Below are 22,751 nucleotides of genomic sequence, written 5' to 3'. Positions count from 1 at the left end.
ACTGCACCTACGACATAGGGGAGGGGGGAGGCAAAAACACAGGGACACACACAACCAACATCCCAACCCCCACCCCGACCCTCACCCACTACAACACACACACACCAATGCATATCTATACATTACAGTAACAACCCCCAACCCCCCAGGAAGAATGCAAAGACAAAAGGAAATGAGTTGAACCATTGTAATATATCAAAATACAGTAAGCAAATATATACATATATATATACACAATAAACAAAATATACACCACGATTAGTAGTGCAGTTATTGCACCATTCATAGTCCGTGGACTACTGGGCCCAAAATCATGGGCAAGGCCCACACAAGATACCCGATCAAAACGGAGAGAACACTGCAGGGGCATCAGATCGAAATAAAACAGGCACCTCAGGGGGCACCTCAGCCGGATGAGTGCACGACGCCAGATCCACGAGGGGGCTCCATGCCCATTGATGTATTCTGGGGAGTGCAAAGCCACAGTCTCTCAAGTCTCTACAGTGGGTGGGTTGCCCACTGTACCATCCTGGGGAGTGCAAAGCCACAGTCTCTCAAGTCTCTACAGTGGGTGGGTTGCCCACTGTACCATCCTGGGGAGTGCAAAGCCACAGTCTCCCAAGTGGATAACAGTCTCCACTGGTTCTGGAGGGGGCTTTGTGCCCAGAGTGCTTAATCCTGTGCAGGACAGACGGAGTGGGTGCCTTTCTCCACTGGGTCTGGAGGGGGCTTTGTGCCCAGAGTGCTTCATCCTGCCAAGGACTGAGGTAGTGGATGCCTTTCTCCACTGGTTCTGAAGGGGGCTTTGTGCCCAGAGTCCTTCATCCTGCCAAGGACTTAGGTAGTGGATGCCTTTCCTCACTGGTTCTGGAGGGGGCTTTGTGCCCAGAGTGGTTCATCCTGCCAAGGACAGAGGTAGTGGATGCCTTTCTCCACTGGTTCTGGAGGGGGCTTTGTGCCCAGAGTGCTTCATCCTGCCAAGGACCGAGGTAGTGGATGCCCTTCTCCACTGGTTCTGGAGGTGGCTTTGTGCCCAGAGTGCTTCATCCTGCCAAGGACCGGGGTAGTGGATGCCTTTATCCACTGGTTCTGGAGGGGGCTTTGTGCCCAGAGTGCTTCATCCTGTGCAGGACAGACGGAATAGATGCCTTTCTCCACTGGATCTGGAGGGGGACTGGTGCCCAGAGTGCAGCACACACCCTGTGACGGTCCCAGTTGCGTCACTGCCCCTGCCGCAAATGGGCTAGCGGTGCATTCCATGATGGTCTTTGCCCTGTTCAGCGGTCCCTGCCATGTTCAGCGGTGCTTGAGTTGCTAGTGTCAGACCTGTTCAGCAGTGCATTCCATGGCGGTCTTTGCCCTGTTCAGCGGTCCCTGGCCTGTTCAGCGGTGCTTGAGTTGCCAGTGTCAGGCCTGTTCAGCGGGGCTTTCCATGGCGGTCTTTGGCCTGTTCAGCGGTCCTTGGACTGTTCAGCGGTCCTTGCCAAGGCGGTCCTTCATTCCCCAGCAGGGCTGTGGCTGGTGGTCCTTCATGGGTCAGCTGGGCTGTGGCTTGCGGGGCCCTCCTGGCCAGCTGGGCTGTGGCTGGCGGTGGCCTCCTGGCCAGTGACGATGGCGCTGGCCTCCTGGGCAGTGACTCTGGCGGTGGCCTCCTGGCCAGTGATGATGGGGCTGGCCTCCTGGCCAGTGACGATGGGGCTGGCCTCCTGGGCAGTGACTCTGGCAGTGGCCTCCTGGCCAGTGATGATGGGGCTGGCCTCCTGGGCAGTGACTCTGGCTGTGGCCTCCTGGCCAGTGACAATGGGGCTGGCGGTGGCCTCCTGGGCAGCGGGGATGACGGCGGTCTTCTCCGCCGTGCTGCTCCTCCCAGACTTTGGAGATTTCTTCTGCCCCTTCCCCACCTTGGGAGGAGTCACAGCTGAGTCTACACTCCCCCCGGGACCCTTGTGAGCGGCTTTGCTGGCTGGAGTCTTCCCCCTCTCCTGCCGGGCACTGTCCAACTTTTAGTGCTTCACAGGGGGGGGGACTGGCTGTGCTCTGGCTCCGTGCCACACTGGCTGGCCTGGTGGCCGGTGCACTCCACATTCCTGTAACAACAGGCACCACTGGTCCCGGAGATTTTTTGGCTGAGGTGCTAGTACGGGGCCTATGAGTTGGAGTGGGGGGGTTGGTGGGAAATATGTTAAGGGGGGACAGGAAAAGTTGTTTGGACACACTGGGATGGGTAGCTGGAGGGGGTTTGGGAGTGGAGGAAGAGGTGGTGGTTGTAGGAGGTGTAACTTTTGTGGATTTGGTTGCAGGTCATGGACTCGAGGCTGTCGTGAGGTGGATGGCTGTTGGGTGGGTGTGTGCCTGCGTTTGTGTGTCTTGGGAGGGGGCGTCACAGACACACTGGGAGAGGACACAGGGTACGTGGAAATGGTAGTGGGGGTGGTGAGTGCACGTGAGCAGGTGTGGTGGTGGGTGTGCTGGTGCGGGACGTAGTGGCTGTAGTGGGAGTGCATGCAGGTGTGAGTGTAGACGAGACTGGGAGGGAGGAGGGAGACGAGGAGGAGGGGGACACATGGAGGCAGTGGATGTTGCTGTGTCTGTATGTGTGTGATGCTTGCGTGAGTGCCTGTGGGATGTGTGGTGCTTAAGTTTGCCTGAGCTTCCCTTGTGTGGTGAGGTGTGTGCAGGCTGGTCTGATGGTGTGCTTGGGATAGGCTGGGGTACAGGGGATTGGGTCTGGGTGGAGGAAGTTGGAGGGGGGAGGCTAGACACAGGGACAATAGCTGCCATCAGTGCTGAGGCCAGAGTTTGCAGGGTTCGATGAAGGGCAGCCTGACCAGAATGAATGCCCCCCAGGAATGCATTTGTTTGTTGCAATTCCCTTTCTACACCCTGGATGGCATTCAAAATGGTAGACTGCCCAACAGTGAGGGACCTGAGGAGGTCAATGGCCTCCTCACTGAGGGCAGCAGAGGTGACAGGGGCAGGGGCTGAGGTGCCTGGGGCGAAGGTGATGCCCACCCACCTGGGTGAGCGGGCACGGGGCGAAGGCTGAGGGGCTGCTGGGAGGGCGGTGCTGGTAGGAGGGGTGGCGGCTGTACCTGTAGAAGTGGGGGGCACAGATTTTGCCGCCACCACAAGGGAGCTCCCATCGGAGGATGAGTCAGTGTCGCTGGTTGCAGATACTGTGACCGCCGTGGTGCTCCCATCGCACTCCGTCCCACTGGCGTATTCTGAATCCGTGGTGTGGCCCTCCATGGCCATGTGGGATGCAGCTCCCTCGTGCTCCGGTGCCACTGTACCTCCGCCTGATGATGCTGATGCACACAAGAACAGGGAGACCACAAAAAGGGGGGGGGGGACGACAGGAGAAAGACAGGTTGAATGCATGGCTTACTGCTACCGTTGGCGGACAGTACAGACACAGTAGCCCCCTGCACTATGTCGCGCTGTTGGGCTCTACAGATGCAATTCCTGGGATATGGTCTACATGGCTATGCACGACATCTGCACACATAGATGACACAGGGGCATGAATACCTGTACTTGGCACTCTACAGAGGTGGGGTGGGGTGGCACATGGCCTGCATTACTGAGGGGCCTAGCCTACGGAACTCGCCCTGGCCTAGGTAAACCTACAGCCCTCCTCCCCCACCCAGACCCCTTCACTGCGCGCAAAGTCCGCTAAATGATGTTGTACTCAATCCCCTTGTGTCTTCTGTGATGCCCTCAAGAGCCCATCCAACTCAGGGTAGGCCACCGCTAGGATCCGGAACATCAAGGGGGTCATGTTTCGACGGGCACCCCTCCCACGTTGGGAGGCCATCCCCAGCTGAGCCTCCACCGTCTTCTTGCTCCAGCAGCGAATGTCCTCCCATCTTTTCCAGCAGTGGGTGCTCCGTCTGTGGTGGACCGCCAGGGTCCGGACGTCCTTGGCGCTGGCACGCCAAATATCCTTCTTCTGGTGGGCGCTGACCTACATGACATGTACTGGGGAAGAAGAGTAGTCATTAACACCTGCACCGTCTAAGTGAGTGGCCCACATCCCTACCCTTGCCAAGTGGCACATGATTTCACAGTCCTTCATGCACGCAGAACTGTGCCCCCTTCATCATTACAACCAGCCCTCTCCACACACGCATAGCTCATACAAGGTGCTCCCTGTATACTTACCTGTTGGTCTGGAGGACCGTAGAGTAGCGTGTACTGGGGGAGGACCCCGTCCACGAGCTTCTCCAACTCCTCTGCAGTGAAGGCAGGGGCCCTTTCCCCAGACACACAAGCCATTGTCTCTTCCAGACCGAGGTCACAGCAGCACTTGCAGTGTAGGTCCTCTCCTGTCGAAGATCAGGTATCGAGTGATTAAACAGCTAGAAAATGGCGATCACGTCCGCGGCAGTTACGTCCACGGCGGTGCGTACCATCACCGCCGGCGTACATCGTCATTGGCTCCTGGGACCCATAGGGTCCAATGTTAACCAATGCAGCCTTGCGCCGCGGTCTTCGACCGCCTACCGCGACGATGTACAACGCCAGCGCAGTTACCTCACATCCCATTGTCCCAATTAAAGGTCAGGCAGCCGCTATTTAAGGGGCCCACATGGCCTAATTACCAACTGCGTCACACATACCTAGGCCTTGTCTCACAACACAAATACAGGCCACATTTTGTGTATGAGTGGTGTTCTGTGTAGACAGTGGGTACATACCTCTGAGTTGTTTGACTCTGTGGTCGCTGTTGTCCTTCCTAGGTACCGTCCGCTGGGACATGTGAGGAGATAGCGGAATCCTTCGGTGTACCGACCGCTGGTGGACCTGTTGACAATGGAGGAAAGAAGTTTGATCATCACCTACAGGTTTGACCATGCCACAATCCAGGAACTGTGTGCCCAGTTGGAGCCTGACCTGATGTCACCAATCTGCCATCCCACAGGAATCCCCCCTCAGTGCTCCATTTCCTGGCAAGTGGGTCATTTCAAACAGTGGCCATAGCATCAGGGATGTCCCAGCCTATGTTTTCCAACTTGTTGTCCAGAGTGTTGTCTGCCCTTCTGAAACACACGTGGAGCTACATCATTTTCCCTCAGGTTGAGGACTTGCCTACAGTTAAAGGTGACTTCTATGCCCTTGGACATATCCCCAACATCATAGGTGCCATTGATGGGACCCATGTAGCTCTGGTCCCCCCCACAGGAGTGAACAGGTGTACAGGAACCGGAAGAGTTATCATTCCATGAATGTACGGATGGTGTGTTTGGCAGACCAGTACATCTCCCAGGTAAATGCTGTGTTCCCCGGCTCTGTGCATGATGCCTACATCCTGCGTAATAGCAGCATCCCTTATGTGATGGGCCAACTCCAGAGGCACCGGGTGTGGCTATTAGGGGACTCTGGTTACCCCAACCTGTCATGGCTACTGACCCCAGTGAGGAATCCCAGGACCAGGGCAGAGGAACGCTACAATGAGGCCCATGGGCGGACTAGGAGGGTGATCGAACGCACCTTCGGCCTCCTGAAGGCCAGGTTCAGGTGCCTCCATATGACAGTTGGATCCCTATTCTACTCACCAAAGAAGGTGTGCCAAATCATCGTATCCTGCTGTATGCTTCACAACTTGGCTTTGCGACGACAGGTGCCTTTTCTGCAGGAGGATGGTCCAGATGGCGGTGTTGTGGCAGCTGTGGAGCCTGTGGACATTGATGAGGAGGAAGCAGAGGAAGAAGACATTGACAACAGGGACTCAGTTATCCAGCAATATTTCTAGTGACACACAGGTGAGAAAACATTCCTGCCTACTACATGTACTTTCACACTTCTACCTCTATCCTGTCTGTCGATTTCAACCAGTGTATGGTCACTGAGTTGTACATTTTCCTTACGGTTTCACAGGTGTGGTTTCCAACGTGTGTCATCTGCTTAGATTCCTCATGGACTTGAGATGTGTGACATAGGTATGTTGACATTTGAAACAGCATTTTGTCACTGTCATTGCTAATACACATTTTCGAAATCACAGACTGACTTCAGATTGTTTTGTGCTTGAAGGGTGTTTATTGAAGTGCTCAATATTGGAGGGGGGTGGTAAAATGGTGAGGGGTGATGGTGGCGGAATGTCCATGGCAGAGTCCAGTCTATTAGTCTCACAGATGCATTGCCCACATGGGCATAGGAAGTGGAGCTGGGGCAGTTCCAAAATGGACAGGGTTACAAAGTGGGACAGTGGTTTGACAATCAGGGTGGTCTCATTTCTTGGGGGGGGGTCTTGCCATCGTGCTCTGTCTTGCTCCTGGATCCCAGGGACCGCTTGCGGGGTGGTTCTCCGTCTGCAGGGGGGGTGATGGTGTGGTGGTCCTGTGGCGGTGCCTCCTGTCCACTAGCGCCGGCGGAGGTGGTGGGCAGTTCATCGTCCATGCTAGTGTCAGGGGCCCCTTGGAGTGCCACAGAGTCCCCCCTGGTGTTAAGTATTTCCTTCAGCACCCCTACGATGGTGCCCAGGGCGGAGCTGATGGTTCTGAGTTCCTCCCTGAAACCCAAATACTGCTCCTCCTGCATGCGCTGGGTCTCCTGAAACTTGGCCAGGACCTTTGCCATCGTCTCCTGGGAGTGGTGGTATGCTCCCATGATGGAGGAGAGGGCCTCGTGGAGAGTGGGTTTGCTTGGCCTGTCCGCCCCCTGTCGCACGGCAGCCCTCCCAGTTCCCCTGTGTTCCTGTGCCTCCGTCCCCTGGACCGTGTGCCCACTGCCACTGCCCCCAGGTCTCTGTTGTTGTTGGGGTTGTGGGTTATCCTGGGTTCCCTGTAGTGGTGGACACACAGCTGATTGACGTGTCCTGGGGACGGAGGTATGGGCCCGCTGGGTGGGTGCTGTGCTGGTGTTACCAGAAGGTGGAAGGTCTGTGGTGGGCTGTGCCTGGCCTGTGTGAGGGGAACCGACTGTCCCAAGGCCCACGATGGTCTGGGCTGGTCATCTAGATCCAGTTGGTCAGAGCTGCTGTCATCACTGTGGTCCTCTTCTGTGGGTGGGGTGGAGTTGTCTGGACCCTCCTGTCTGGTGACGCTGGGTAGTGATCCTGCAGGGGTGTAAAAGCATGATTATTGCATCTGTGTGTGTCATGGTGTGCAATGGGTGGGTGACTGTGTACCCCAGTGCTAGCATTCCTGTGTGTGGGGTTGTGTGATGATGGTTGAGGGGGGTGTTATGGGTATGTGCAGTGGGCATGCTTTAGTGATGGGTGTCCATGCTTTGTTGTGTCATGCAGGGCTTATTTCTGTTGGCGTCACGGTGGAGGTTTTGTTTTCGCCAGTTTATCACTGACCTTTGGTGTGGCGGACTTGTGTGGGTGTCTGAATTTTGTGGGATTTCGAGATGTGGGTCGCTGTGGCGGATTTCCACGGCCGCGGCGGTGTGTTGGCGGTCTTCTGCACAGCAGTATCACTGTGACCTTGAGCAATACCTGATCTCCCACTTTCAGATCAGACAGCCTGGCCATCCGGCGACGGCTTGCAAATCTGTTGGTGGCAGACCTGCGTTTCTGGACTTTGACAGGACCAATGGGACTGGGAACCCATGTCCTATGATGGGGTATTGAGTCCACCACCGGTCTCCTGAACACGACATGCCCTGGCACCTAACCAGTTATGGAATGGGGAGTCTGACGGTAATTTCTCAAGAAAGAGTATATCGCATATTCACTCGGCTGACCACTGGCATGAGCGATGCGTAACACCTTGTTTAGTGTGCGCATAAAGCTTTCAACCTCACCATTCTCCTGAGGCCACCTTGGCGTGATCCTTCGGTGGCGAACACCAGATTTTTAAAAGTATTCAGACAGTTCCTTGCTCTGAAACGGAGGCCCATTGTCAGTCTTGATCTCAGATGTGAGCCCATGAGTAGCCATTATCTTTTCCAGACGCAGAATCACCACCTCCGCGGAAAGAGAGGAGATCACTTCCACTTCAGGATATTTGGAAAAGTCATCAACAAGAACCAAAGTGTGTCGTCCATCAGGAAGGCTCCCAAAATCCAGGCTGGCAGAAATCCACGGAGAGGTTGGGCCAGGTTCAGTTTCCACCGGAGTGGGGCGGTTTGACTCTCCACATGCTTGACACCACTCACAGGTTTTTACCACCTCTTCCACCTGTTCATCCATGAGTGCGAACCATACCTTGGACCTTAACCGGCTCTTTGTTTTCACCATGCCCTGGTGTCCGTTGTGAGCCAACTGTACCACTCGGGATGTGAGCGACAACTGGATCACCAATCGGCATCCTCGGAGGAGGCATCCCTCAACATCTACCGCCAATTCATCTCTCACCTGGTAATAACTCCCCAAAATCCTTTGTGAGGAGGAAATCAATGTGGGAATCTGTTTCTTCACCAAAAACCACTGATTACCACGGATGGCTCTGAATACCTTTTGGAGACACTCATCGCTGGCTGTGGCTTGAACAATTTCACCTACGGAGAGAGGTCTTGGCCGTGATAGGTCAGAAATCAACCTGACGTATTCTTCGGTTTCCTCTGCGTTGTTGATCTCGTTATCAGAGGTGGCTCTGGGGTGTCTGGCAAGGTAATCCGCTGGATTGTCTGACCCCGGACAATACTCCAGCTGGCACCGGTAATCCTGCAGCTGGAGCATCCATTTCACAATCCTTGGAGCAGGCTTTGAAGCAGTGCCATTAAATAGAGGTATGAGAGGCTTATGGTCAGTAGTAACTAAGAATGGGTGACCATACACGTACATGTGAAAGTGTTTTCAGCCCCAGTGTACCGCAATGGCCTCCTTCTCTATCTGGGAGTACCTCTGCTCCGTTTCAGTCGGAGACCTGCTTGCGAACGACACTGGGGACCAGTCTCCACAGCTCTGTCTTTGAAACAGTACCGCACCCAATCCTTTTGGGCCCGCATCCACTGCGACCTTGGTTTCCTTCTTTGGGTCGGAATACCTTAACGTGGTGTCACTTGACAGAGCACTCTTGACAGCCTCAAAAGCTTCCTGCTGAGCCAAACTCCAAACCCAAGGTTCCGACGACTTCGTCAGGGTTCTTAGCGGGTGTGTTAACAACGCCAAATCTTGAATAAACTGGCCACAATAGTTGACCATCCCTAAAAAGCTGCGAACCTCAGTCATGCAGGTCGGGGGAGGAGTGTCCTTGACATCTCTTACTTTCGCAGGGTCAGGAGCTACACCAGCAGTGGAAAAAACATAGCCAAAAAATTGGATGTGGTCCGTTAGGAATTCACACTTCTGGAGATCGAGGATGAGACCCGATTCTTGAATCCTTCGTAATACATTGCGGAGCCGAGAGTGATGCTCCGCGACAGTGGGGGCATGAATCAAAATATCGTCACTTACATTAATCGTGCCAGGCCGATCCCTCAACAGTTCCTGTATGGTGTTTTGAAACACCTCCACCGCACTCGATACTCCAAAACTCAAACGTCGGTGCCTCCTCAAACCAACATGGGTGGAGAATGTTGTTATGTTCCTCGACTCCTTGGATAGAACCAATTGGTGGTATCCTGATCGTAAATCCAGATTGGAGAACCAACATGACCCACTAAGCTCCGCTATTAGGTAATCTATGGTGGGTGTTAGATGTCTCTCACGTTTGATCGCAGTGTTGGGAAGGCACATGTCCACACATATGCGGACTTCTCCTGGTTGCTTTGGCTTGCGCGCAACCACTATGGGCGATACCCACGGAGTCGGTCCTGTCACCCTCTCGATTATACCAGCCTTCTCAAGTTGTTCAAGTTCTTTTTCTACTTGGGGCCTGAGGTGGAATGCTATCCTTCTGTTCCTGAGTGCCACAGGTTGGACAGTCTCATCAATGTGCAGCCTCACCTCCTTGTCCTTGAGGCAACCAATTCCCTCAAATACCTCATGATACTGGGCTATGAGTTCTGCCACCGCCTCCTGGTGTATTCCAAGTGCAAAAGTGACAACCCCCAGGTCCTCCGCTGTCTGGCAGCCTAATAGCATTCAATGTACGTCTTCGGCTACATATATCTTAGCACTAACTGTGTTAGACTCACGTGCTACTGTGGCATGGAACATACCTTTTAATGCCAGCGGGGTGTTCTGTCCATAGGCATACACTCTGATTTTTGTATTTGTGAGTGTTGGTAGCGGGCTCATTTTCTAATATTCGCTGGCAGCGAGAATATTTATAGATGCCCCTGTGTCGACAGCAGCAAGGATGTCATGAGTGTCCACCGTTACCTGGCATCTGGGTAGTCTCTTTGCTTTGATGACTGGGCCATGTTCCCATTGGTAAACAACGAATGAATGACATGCTCCTCGGCTTCATCGCCATCCATGTCACTCCCTAGTTCTGATTTACCAGTTGTGATGTTTACTGCTGCTGTGCTGGTGCGTGATTTACCTGATCGACATACTCTCGCGAAGTGATTTAACTTCCCGCATCCTGCACACTTCTTTCCTCTTGCCGGGCATTCCGTCGGTCGGTGTGGTGTGCCACCGCAATACCCACATTGTCTCTGCTGTTGTCTTGGAAATTGCAGCTTTGTCTTGGTTGTGGGTGCAGCCACCATATTCAAAGCTTCTTCTTTGATGGGTATCTGCAGTGCTGCCTCCATGTGAGATGCCTGCACTTTTGACAGTTCCTTGGTGCATCCCATCATGAGGATGTCAGCTAGCGACCTCCCTGATTCCTCAAGGATTCATTTGCAAAGTTTTGTTGACGCGCAACCCTGTATTACCTGCCCTCATATCACTTCCGCTTCATCTGCGAATCAACAGGTACTGGCCAGGCCTCGCAGCCGCAAGTGGAACGAGTCAATGTATTCCTCCGGTTGTTGTCTTACTTGTCTAAAAACGAAGCGCTCATAATCCGTTTTAGCCATTGGTTCAAAATGTCTGTTCAGAGCTGCTATCAGGGGGTGATGCGGTTTGGGGGCGTCTTCTTGAAGGTTCTTGGATATATTGGAAATGTCCTTTCCCCCTAGGTGAATGATCATTGCCCTCTTCTGATAGTCCTCTACCTTCATTGCCTCAAAAAACAAAATTACTCTTGCCACCCGGTCTCTCCACTTTGGAGCTTGTGCTGACAGGGTTCCTTCCTCCACAAACGGTTCTATGGGTGGTATGACAGACATGATGGATGATAGGGGGGCGTGACTGTCTGACTAACCTGGACCTGGGGCAGTATCTCAGGGCAGTCTTTATGGCAGTGCAGTACCCTTTTTGTGTACCTGGGGCAGTATCTCAGGGCAGTCTTTATGGCAGCGCAGTATCCTTTTTGTTTGTGTTTTACCTGTAGAGAGAAACTTCTGGCCGGTGGAGCAGCACTCAGTCATGTGGGTCCTTCTCTGCAGGCACAGGCAGAATGTGCTGCACTATGGTGATCTGGGCTAGAGCAGCTCAGTTTAGCAGCACAGGGGTCCTTGGGATGTGTTCTGTCATGGGCGTGGCCGCTAGGTTAGACACCCGCAATCACACGATGTCCAGCACAGGGAGAGCCGTCTTCACTCACTGCCAACACAATGTTTATCACAGGGAGAGCTGTCTTTTCCACTTTCTGAGCCTCGCGTGCGATCAGCTGTCTGCCGGCCGGCCTGGACACTCCTTCCTTACACGGAGCGAGGCCGTGGCGGGGACGCTGTTGCTAGCCCACGAGAATCAGCCCGGTAATTCAGGGCTCCCCGTGGCATGAGCACCGCACGCGCTGCAGCTGCCGTGGGGCAACACACGCTGTGAGGGTTCTGGACCTTCGTCACCAAATTGTAGTGTCCGGGACGGCCGGCCCTACAATGGAAAATAAATACTGCGGACACGCTGATAATGGTGAACTGCTGGGCCAGGCCCGAAGTGTGTGTGTAGCACCCGCGTGTAGACGCGAATCAATCTCGTGTCTACCGTGGCTCACTTTCCCCACGCCCCTGGCCTTCCAACCTTTTATTCCCCGGGTTACATGACCTCGGGTTAACCCGTAAGCAACCCCTTAGAAGGGGAAAACACCACGAGGTGCTGAGGAGCAAACGCACCCCTTCAGCACCATGCAATATTGCTAGTACCCGGCGCCCAGTTTCGTCACAGGCGCGACACTACAATGCAGAGGCATCCCTCGTTTCATTCCCTCTTTGGAGGTGACGCGGTCAGCTGGGGGCGCTCACCGTCAACCCCGTTCCTCTGGGGCTTCAGCTGTCCACCACCCCCCTCTTCAGACCCCTGAACCTGCGCATCTCCCTTTCACCTCTCCTCTTCCTCACTGCTTTACCAGAATGTGGGACCTGGGTCTCTTCATCTGCTCCCTACTGAACTCGACTTCCGCAGTGCCATCCGAACAGTAAGTGAATCAGCCTGTGAGGTAATGGGAGGGAGATCAATACGGGGAACTTTTCCTCTGACGTCAGAGGCTCCACCTGTGGTAGAGCCTGGATCCTGTACGGAGTAGAACCAAAATTCAACAAATGTATATGGTGTGATGGATAGCTACTGTGGCCGAGCCTGTAAGGTTTAAAGCAAGGGATAGATATGCTGTTTGAACTTACTGTATATAGAACCTGTGGCATACGTCTTCTTTCCAATGCCTGAGCCTGTAGACTTGTGTCACCCCCAAAAATTAACCTGCTTTCTAAAACTTGAGCTTCGAAGATCTATGACACCCAATTTTGAGGTTATCTCTGGCATACTTGTCTGAGCATCTCAGATTAAACCGTTGAAGAACTAAACCAATGCCATGTTTATGAGTATTTGAGTCCTGATGTTTGGGTGTTGGTGAAGAACAGAGGAAGTTAGAGGGAGGGAGGGCCCTAAAAGAGCAGATGTGAGGGTGATGGTATTAGTGAGAACAGAACCTGATGTAAACCTTGACCTCTAAATTCTTCCCTTACAGTTACTATGCAGTACTGATCCCAGCAGAGATCCACTTCCCGCACACAGAACGGGCCTGCGTCCATCTCACCAGCCTCAATGAGACTGCACACCTAACAGTCACTCTTCACCTGCAACAGGTCAACCTAACCCTGCTGGAAGAAAAAGCTCAACCCACCACATACTTCAAATGTGTCTCTTTTCAGGTACAGTATTCAGGTTTTGTGAGTGGGAGGGGACTAGAGGCACTGAAAATTGATGGTTGGCAGTGGCCAGGTCTGAGTGGTTAAAGGCCAACACAGAGATAATATAGAATCCCACGCTAGCTGACTAGAATTGTACGGTCCAAGGTAAAGTTTAATGACTGAATGTAAATGAAAGTGAAACCTCATCTCAACCGCAAGCGGTAGATCCTTCATTGTACCCACCTAAATGCATCCTCATAGAATGTTCTGGTAATGCATTTAAGTACCTTTATTTCTTTATCTCCAAATTAAGCATCTCACACCTCTTTCCCATCTTCAAATTACTTTTTTGATTGTGTTATTTTTCTGTTCTACTTCACCTGAGTAAGTTTAAACATTACCTGCTCACGGCTATGACTACATCACCAGAATGATGCTGGCCGCCATGAGCTTGATTGTTAGTTTGTTAGAGGCCTTACAAACCTTTAGTGGTCACAGAGCTTGCAGAAGCTAATGGAGCACCAGTCTGATCCAGTGGGATCCAGGAGATCCTCACACTATGCCACAAGTTCCAGAATCTCTTAGAAGATGACATATTTGGGCAATAATATGTTAAACTATATGTGTACTAACCTGTCTCACAACATTACATATACAATGCACAAGACAATGAAAATGAACGGCTGTATCAGTGACGAATATGCTTCACTGGTAGCCAGTAGTCACTTATCTCCCTAAGCTGGGCTTATATACCCAAAGGTGCTTTCATTCCTTTGCAAGAGTCTTCTAGCCACCAAAAAAGCTCACTACTGGCAAACCTTTATGTTGCAAGGCATATGGCTCTGTCAGCCTTTACTTTTTCTAGGCCCTACAGAGAAAGGACTTCCTCTGATTCTTGCCTTCTGTTTGTCCATAAATGGTACATTGTCCAAGTTTTTTAAAGTACGCACTGAACAGTGGATACTCCTTTACTCACACTCACGCATTCCACAAATTAATCAGTAGCATCTTTTCTCTCTGAATCTGCATGTGAGTCTAACTCATGAGGTCTTCACAGTTCATGAGCAGCATCTGACTTCTTGGGCCCAATTTAAAAAGAGACTCACATGTGGTAACAATATAAGTGCAGAATCGATGTACTTGTGGTGGAATCAACATACTCTTGGTGGAATCTCTGTACTCTTGGTGGAATCTCCTTACTTGTGGCAAAATCTTCGTACTCATGGCGGAATCTCCGTACTCGTTGCAGAATCTCCGTACTCGTGGAGGAATCTCTGTACTCGTGGCGGAATCTCCTCACGGCGCACTCTCTGCAGAGTGCCATGCGGAGATTTGATCACAAATGTGGGGACTCTGCACTTGTAACTTTACTACGCATATCAGGCCTCTTGTGTGGATTGTGTCCTGAGTTGGCACAGACTCACAGGTTCACTCTGTGGCAGCATCCATCATGTGCCACTTCATTCCTCATTAGTTGCTTGGCCTTGTCCCCTGTCTGAATTAATCTCCATAACCCTGGTTGTAGGACACTATATCAGGTACCATATCATTTTTAACATTTATATTTCATCCAAAGCATCAAACACAATTGAGTTATTTTCAGAATTTGCTTCTCATTTTGCCATTCTATTGTCTACATTTACATCGTGTTACATTATCCTGTAGTATGTGATTTTGTTAGTATATACTTTCAGTATAGTGCATACCTAGCCCTAACCCTTGTCCTAATGCTTACATTACAACTTTCCTTCCTATACAGGTGCATAAAATGTACCTGCAGGAGGTATTATGACTCCCTATGTCATTGCAATGCAATTACAGTGAAATTACTGTTGCACAATATTTTGCACGCAAGATTGTGATTATGCACCAGAGGCATTGGGAACTGACCAGAGATGTTTTGGACATTGCACAGACGAAATGGACTCTGGCCCAGGGCCCCACCTTTTAAGGGGCCCCATCATTAAGATTTCAGGGTAGCCCCAGACAGTGACAGAACACAAACATGACAATATGGACAAAATGAAAAGGGGCTTCCAAGTCTCTAATATTTCAAAGCTATTTAAAGGCTTTGCATTGAATGTGGGCCCCCTGAAGGCCCAGGATCCCCTTAAAGGTTTTGGGGCCAAATAAAAGGATTGTCAATGATCAGGCCATAGTTGCTGAGCACTTGGATGAGCTGAAAATGGATAAGAAATTCAGAGTTGTTCTGAGCATAGGGACTCCAAATTATATTTGGCTTGGGACCTCCAAAGTCCCTAAGATGTCCCTGAACTGACCAATGTCTTCGCTGATGAACAGGTGTCACTCAAACACTGTCTGCAGAGGTCATGACCACTGTCTTTTCTCTCTAAATTTCTAGATAAAGGTGTCTCTAACTTACTTCATATTCTTCCTCACCAGCCCATGACAAAAACTGCTCCAAACTATGAAAAACCTTTAGGCATTTTTGGGGCAGAATAGGTTTTAACTATGCCATGTCAGTTGCTAGACCCACAACTCACTGATTTAAAAATTTATTAAGTTGACTCATAGACTGGTACTTTTTTATTGATTACCAACTCATCAGCAAATAAATCAATTATCCAAGCAAAAAAAAAAGAATCATAGTCAAATTAAAATAATGTTTAAAGCTAGTAAAATATGACGATTAGATATTTGTAATAAAAAAAATGATGCATCAGAAATATCTTTACTTAAGTTGAGGAAGGAGAAGCGGTGAGGTGACTAAAGCTGCCGTGATTCGGAAAAAAATCAACCAATCTATCTGTGCCTCCACCAAAAAAGAGTGACTTTTCTAGTTCTCTTGTAAATTGCTTTAATGCCCTGGGACAAACATCATTCCATATAAAACTGCAAAAGAAGTGTTGCTATCTGTAAAGAATAAGTTTTGATCCTCGCTGATAATGAATCATTTTCATAGTTTGCAAGATGGTCAGACACCTAGGAGTGCTTGCTGTGAACATCTGTCCTGATGTGTAGGGTGTGCAATATTATCTTGATAGAGCCAGCTTAGCATATCATCCTTCAGAAGTTTATAACTTGAGAAAAAAAAAACTGAGCAATTGTGGCAACTATCATTCAAAGCCCTTTAAAGGGTAAAAAGTGCAGTTTGAATCACTGCATAAAACCGAATCAAAACGTATTATTATGCAGTCGGTGGTATCAGTTTTTATCTGATGTGGTATTGTCTTTTGGAATACCACGTGACATTGGTTTGTTTCCAAATCTGGATGCTAAACTTTGCTGTGACTACCACACTTTCAGGATTTTCCGCAAATAACTTTCTTCACGTAGAATTCCTACAGAGGAAAACACATAGGGCTTGATCCACAAACTGTACTTTTGAGTAAGTTTACACTTTTGTATAAGTTTAGTACTTTTAGATGCATAATGTTCAACAAGTATACAGAACAATTTTAAAATGATACAGCTACTAATATGAAGAAATGTTTGTTTTTAAGTGTGTTCATAATAAACTTATTAAACTACAGATATATGAACTTCTTTAAAACATGTAATGAAGAATGTTTTTTTCAATAAAACAGCGATAATATGAATAATTCTAGAAATGTTTCCAGTATTATTTTGGTTTAGCAGCAATTTTCTGCTAGACTAAAAGAAATATACTACATAACAAAGCTGTTAATGGTTTTGCCTGTCTTGTATTTGAGTTCTAGCCCCTATCAATGATAATCTAATATTATGTACAGTGAAAACTTTCATGTGTGATGTGGTTCTGTTTCTCGTACAGGTGCCGCTCCCCGCTGGTGGCTCTGAGGAGGTTGGGCAAGTGGGAATTTCTGTTGAGTGGGAGGGCCACAGACTGAAAAACAAGAAGAAGGTGCTTTTGAGAACTGTCAAAAGTGGGACATTTTTGCAGACCGACAAGGCTGTGTACAAGCCGGGACAGACAGGTACCCCTCAGATATATTCTCCCTTCTGTCTTCAAGTCAGAAACTTGGTTAGGAGTTTTGAGGAGTTCAAGCCCTCTACCCATTCGAACCTCACACCTTATAGCATTATAAATGAAGGAAAGAGTGAATGAAATGATGCAATAGTGAGGAAAATTGCAAACTCAAGACTTTTTGAAAGAGAAAAAGTGCAACAGAAAGAATAACTAAATATTGAAAGCAGTACTGAAACCTGAGTAAAAAAAACAAGTGATACTAATGCTGAGGGAGTAAACAAGAAAAATAAATAGACATTGAAGGGATTGTGATGTTCAAAGAGGAAATAGAGGTCCAGGCAGTGACTGAAGGAATCATTGGAGGGAAAATGAAAGAAAAGATGAGAAAGATGGGATGTAACTTGTGAAGAAAAACATGTTGGAAACCACGATGAAAGAAGCGGAAAGTTGAGATTGATACATTTGCATGATTATGGACTATCAGTGTAACTTAACATGATGTGACAGTGAAAAAGAGAAAGTGGATATGTTACTTGGGGTCTAATTCACAGTATTTTTTTCAGTGATTAAGACAAATTTACGAATGGCAAAAGCTAACTGACTTGGGCCTTAAGTCGGTAATATGGGGCTATTCCAACTTCTGCTAAACCAGTTCCTGTTCCCCAACCACTATAAGATCTGTAAGGTGAAACACACTTCTGTGCTATGGAAGAGGGTGCACTTGAGCTAAACTGACCTCAAGGTGTGGGTGTTCTCATACCCAGAAGCAACTTACTAACACCCACTTCTTGCCTTTGCAGTGAAATTTCGAATTGTGACTCTGAATGAGGACTTTCTTGCAGAGAACAAGCCGGTAAGCAATCATGAGCTGAGCAGTGGGGTGCTTTTCATGGACAAAGAAAATCCATTACATTTGTGAGATGGGTGCCTGCCTAGAAAAACCTTTCCAATAGCCAATGAGATGACTTTTGAATTAGAAGAAAAACCCAAGGGATCAGTGCAACTAATGTTATTGCCTTGGTTCATACTTCTGTGGAGTGTGAACAAACTGAAACATCTGTACAAAGCCTACTGTTAATGTCTAGTTGCATAGGTAGAGCAGATATACAGCCTTGGACACTGATCCTTAGAGGACAATCCATTTCACTATTCTTTTTGCACAGCTCTCTCTTGAGCTAGCCTCTAAAACACAACACATACAGAAATTGTGAGTCTTTTTCAATAGCATTATTCACTTGGGTTTCTTAGATATGGATTGCTTACTGGCATTTTTTTGTTAATTTTTGTTGTTAAGTTTCTTACAGACAAAAAGAATGCCTTAATTATGAGCTATCCTGTAGAACCAGCCTATGCCCATTCTATTATAAATATTTCTGTTCATGTTCAAGAGGTACATAAGTCAGAAACACTTGGGCCCATATTTATACTTTTTTAGAGCTGCGTTTGCGCCGCTTTTTGATGCAAAAACGGTGCAAACTTACAAAATACAATTGTGTTTTGCAAGTTTGCGCGCTTTTTGCGTTTAAAAATGACGCAAGTGCGGTGCTAAAAAAGTATCCATATGGGCCTTGGTATCTGTCATTGCCTTTACAATTTTGTCTCAAACCAAATTTCTCAGTCAGTTTTTTCTGTAAAGATCAGCTGACATTTATGCAATATTTACAAAGCAATTAACACTTTCTACATCAAAAACTGCCTACAACTCACTTGCAGGATCATCTGTGGCTAGCAAATTTCCTTAGTATACTGGCTTAGGAAGCATGTAATTCGGTCTCACATTTTTCAGCTATCAAATCTATCACAGCCTATAGTTCAGATAAGCACCCTGTTGAGTGTTCAGTAGGTTGTGCACCAATTTTTCTTCATACGAGCATATCTTCTGAATTAGGAAAGTAACATGGATATTTGACTGTCTTCTTTCTAACAATGTCCACTGTTCTCTTTCAGTACTCTCTGGTGCAAATCCAGGTAAGCACCTTTGAGATGTCTTCTTTGTCCATCATGCCTTTTTTGTTGTTCACCTCCTGTTGGATTTTATATGTTTAGTATGTCTTGTTTTTTTCCCACAATTTCCAGAGCATTTTTATTTTATTTGTTATGTTTCGTTTGAAAAGCTATGCAGTGCCTAACAGCTAACTGTTTTGCCGTAAAGCACTATTTACGACAAAGAGATTCAGTTGTTATTGCTAGTTGAACTAATGAGTCCAGTGACTTTTTCTGACAAGTAGACGGTAAGGTATGGGCAGTGGATGCAGAGCTGGATTATGGATCGAAGGGTATGGGTCTTAGACCATGATGTTGCTCTCTTCTTTGAGAAGTTATCGTGCTTCCGGGTTGCTACAGAGGTTGGAGATGGATAAAAGGTACCATTAAATAACCTAGATTTATAATACTTTTTTGGTGGCATTGCACATATCATTCATCTCTATCCACCCTTTACAGTAAGCCCCTTATTATGAGCGGTGAAAGTTCACCCGATTGCAATTCCCAACATCCAATCCCATTTTTCTGTGCACCCAAAATCATCACATCTGCAAAATACAGGCCTGACGTTTCCATTCCCAGAAAGACTGCTGAAGAAGCAACTGGGCACGGGGCGAAATGGGGATCATCAGTGAATAACAGATGACTAGGGACAGGAGAAGGATAGTAAAAGGATCTTGGTGACTTGGGTGCTAGATAAACAAAAGGTGAACGTGGGAACAATGTGGATTGAGGAGGAAGGAGAGAGCAAAAAGTGAGAACTGTCAGGCAAGGATGTCAGAGTACAAGCGGAAGGAGTGGAAGGGTAAGAGACCAAGGAAAGAGATGGACTCTCATGGAGTTATGAAAGGAAAAGAAAAAATAACCCGTCCAGGCAAAATGTTAAAGGAAAAAAACTCATCCAGTCAAAATACCATGGGCCCAAGATACTTATGAATGGGACAAATATAAAATAGGGAGGAAAGCTATCAAATCAAGTTCGGAGACCAGAAGAAGACAACAAAGCCATCCAAGGCCTATTCTGAGTGTATGTAATGTAATGGGAACAGAGCTGCGATGCAAAGCTAAATTTCTGAGCAAGACTGAAAAAAGAAAACATCTTCTAACCAAACCCTTAAAATTTTTAAAATAAAGATTAACCCAAAATCCACGCTTCCTGAAGTTAAGGCACTGTGAAAAAGGTTTGACATTAAAAGCTTTGTATTTTGTGTGAAAGTTAGAGAACATAAGACCAATTGTTTCAATTCCTATGCCTATTTCACTAAGCGCATGCGCTGTTTGTGTTTGCCAGAGCATTTAAATCAAGTATGCGGCATACCTCTCACTAGACCCACTTTTTTACTTTCTATTGTATTTCATGAGAAAAAAGTGTTTCCTCTATTTATGTATTCTATGTTTATGTAGTGATAGGATAGTGTGGACCTCCCCGCATTGGTAGAGAAGTGATTTACTTCAGAGCGATGGTGGGGTGGTACATGAGGAAACCTCAACGACAGCAACAAGCAGGGGAATCTATTAGACCTGAATTCCAGAGGGATAATTTGTTCAAAACGAAGATTTTTAACAAGGCTCTGTCAATGGACTTCAGTCTGTGATAAATACTGATTTTTTTTTTCTTCTGTCAAACGGTTCTAAGACATGATTGCGTATCATGGAATCAATGTTTCAGAAGGAGAAAAGTTTTCTTAAGGAATGGCGAAAGTGGGATATGGTTTACTTATTCCAAATGTTTCATTCTTCTGGCAGTGACATTTTCTGTTTGTGGTATGTAGGTTGTTTATACTCAAGTCTTTATTACAGTGCTCTGTACTTAAAGTGGGAGATAATTATGTTTTATTAAAGAGATTATATAGTCAGACCTTTTTCATCCCAGAGTGATAAACTTCTGAGAGTAGAATGACATTGAAAGGGAAAGAATAGAGTTTGGTAGACCACTAGTGTGTTTCTTCCTGAATCAGTGTGGGGTTGATTAAAGCTTATGCTCCATCATCCTAGGCTCGGTTCCCTCATCTAAGAAGGAAAATTTAATATTGCACTTATTGAAGAAAGTGAATCTGAATGTTCAAATCTTAAGCAATTACCAACCTAATATTAACTTACCAGTGCTCACCAAACTGGTAGAGTATGTTCAGAGGGCCAACACCAAAACCTTCTTGACCCATACCACTGCTGTTCCCACTTCAATCAGGCCTCTGGAATTCTACATTGAAATATGTTGTTGAAGGTCATGCTGCCATAGTTGTCAGGTGCAACTTCCTTCCGGCCTTTGACAATGTAGAACAAAACATCATCCTTTCTAGATTGTCCACCGTGGAATTGGCCTCTTTTCTTTCCGAGAGACTGCAAGTTAGGTCCTCTCACTTTTAACCTCACCTCAATCACCTGTGGTACACAGGAAGGGCCTCCTTTGTCTCCTGTACTGTTCACTATGTATGCAGCTCCTTTTTACAAAATGAGTAACCCCTTCTCTTGCTGTAGGAAGATGACTCCCATTTTACAAAAGTGTATGTGGGCCAGAAGAAACTTCCTTTAAACCTGTCACTGTAAATCCAAATACTGACCAAAATGAATGAATGTGTTGTTTTTATCTGCTTGTACTTGGACATGTGTGTTCAGATCTTTTGAAAGGTGGAACATAGGCTTTCGATAGGACCTAAGCTAAAATTGCCCCATTTCCGCACCCACCCCGGGGATTATGTGTATGCAATTACTGGAAGGTAACTAATGTAGAGATTGAATATGAAATTCTAACAAGATTGAAGTGGCAAGTTTAGGAGCAAGCAGACTGCCATTTCTGAAACAACCACATTGGCGTAGCCTCAGGGGGTTGTTTAGGGTGTTACACCCCCCAATAAATGTAGTTTTTGATAAGTAGTTGGTACAGATGCTTTCAGTTGGGTACAGTGAGGTGTCTGTTGCATTTCAGCAGGATTTTATACATACACCCAGACAAAAACTCACACACACTCTCACTCTCTGCTTTGAAAGTCCTCAAAAGTTTGATTATTTTACAGAATATTGTTTTTTCTCTCTTAGTACTCCTACCAAATCGCATTCTTCTCCCTTTCCACTTCCACTTGGCCTCCTCTTGTGCATCAGCTTGTCATATAATGTATTTGAACATTATATGCCAGCCTCATAGTCGGAAAACTGAAGCTCACACCCCTAATCTTCCTGACCAAGCTACTTCCCTATTACCTGTAGTCTAGATCAGATAGTTTGCAGGCACAAAAAGGTAAAATTACTGTAGCCAAGGCACGAGGTAATCACATCTAATGAATTACTCTTGTTCCATCCGTGGCATGAGAGGGGAGAATTGTATTTAAACTCCTAAGAGCAAACTGTAGGTTTTTAGATCCACAGTTTCTTCTGAAACCTCCAGTGAACGGAGTGGGGCCAAGAACAGACAACACCAGTTAGAAGAACAGAATTAGGGATTATTACCTAAGGTTAGAATCTTGGTTTAGTCTAAGAGCCTTATTTACAGTGTGACAGGATACTCCATCAAAATGTGGAGGATATGCCTCTGCGGTATTACAAGTGCCATAGGCTATAGTACACTTGTAATACGCAGGGCAGGAAATCTGCCATATTTGTGATGGAGTATTTCTTCCACCGAACTCTAAGGTTCTAAGGTTAATTGTAGCTTGTCCATGCGTTCAGCGTGGTGAGGCAGTTGCAGATTCAGAGTTAGGAGCTGTGAACTGGCTAAGCAGCTGAGGGTTCTGAATGAAAAAAGGAGAAGTCAAAGTGTCTTATCAAGAGGACATCATTGGTGGGTGGCAGTATACACACTTGACAGCACGGGACATTGAGTTGGTTCTCAAGGGACACCACAGTTCAA

General features: G+C 47.7%; 1 protein-coding gene across 1 annotated transcript in view; it reads left to right on the top strand.

Annotated features, from left to right (window-relative positions):
• The window catches only part of LOC138303652 (alpha-2-macroglobulin-like protein 1), a 296,020-nt gene that overhangs the window by 82,566 nt on the left and 190,703 nt on the right, over positions 1 to 22,751 (top strand). The window contains exons 2-5 of the mRNA XM_069242955.1: positions 12,852 to 13,035; positions 16,769 to 16,931; positions 17,725 to 17,777; positions 18,872 to 18,892. Of these exons, the coding sequence (XP_069099056.1) occupies positions 12,852 to 13,035; positions 16,769 to 16,931; positions 17,725 to 17,777; positions 18,872 to 18,892 (421 nt within the window). The remainder of the gene's footprint in view (positions 1 to 12,851; positions 13,036 to 16,768; positions 16,932 to 17,724; positions 17,778 to 18,871; positions 18,893 to 22,751) is intronic.

This window comes from Pleurodeles waltl, chromosome 7 (assembly GCF_031143425.1).
Source record: "Pleurodeles waltl isolate 20211129_DDA chromosome 7, aPleWal1.hap1.20221129, whole genome shotgun sequence".
Lineage (NCBI taxonomy): Eukaryota > Metazoa > Chordata > Amphibia > Caudata > Salamandridae > Pleurodeles > Pleurodeles waltl.
Note: the sequence above shows the minus strand (reverse complement) of the source record. Positions and strands in the feature narration are given on the sequence as shown.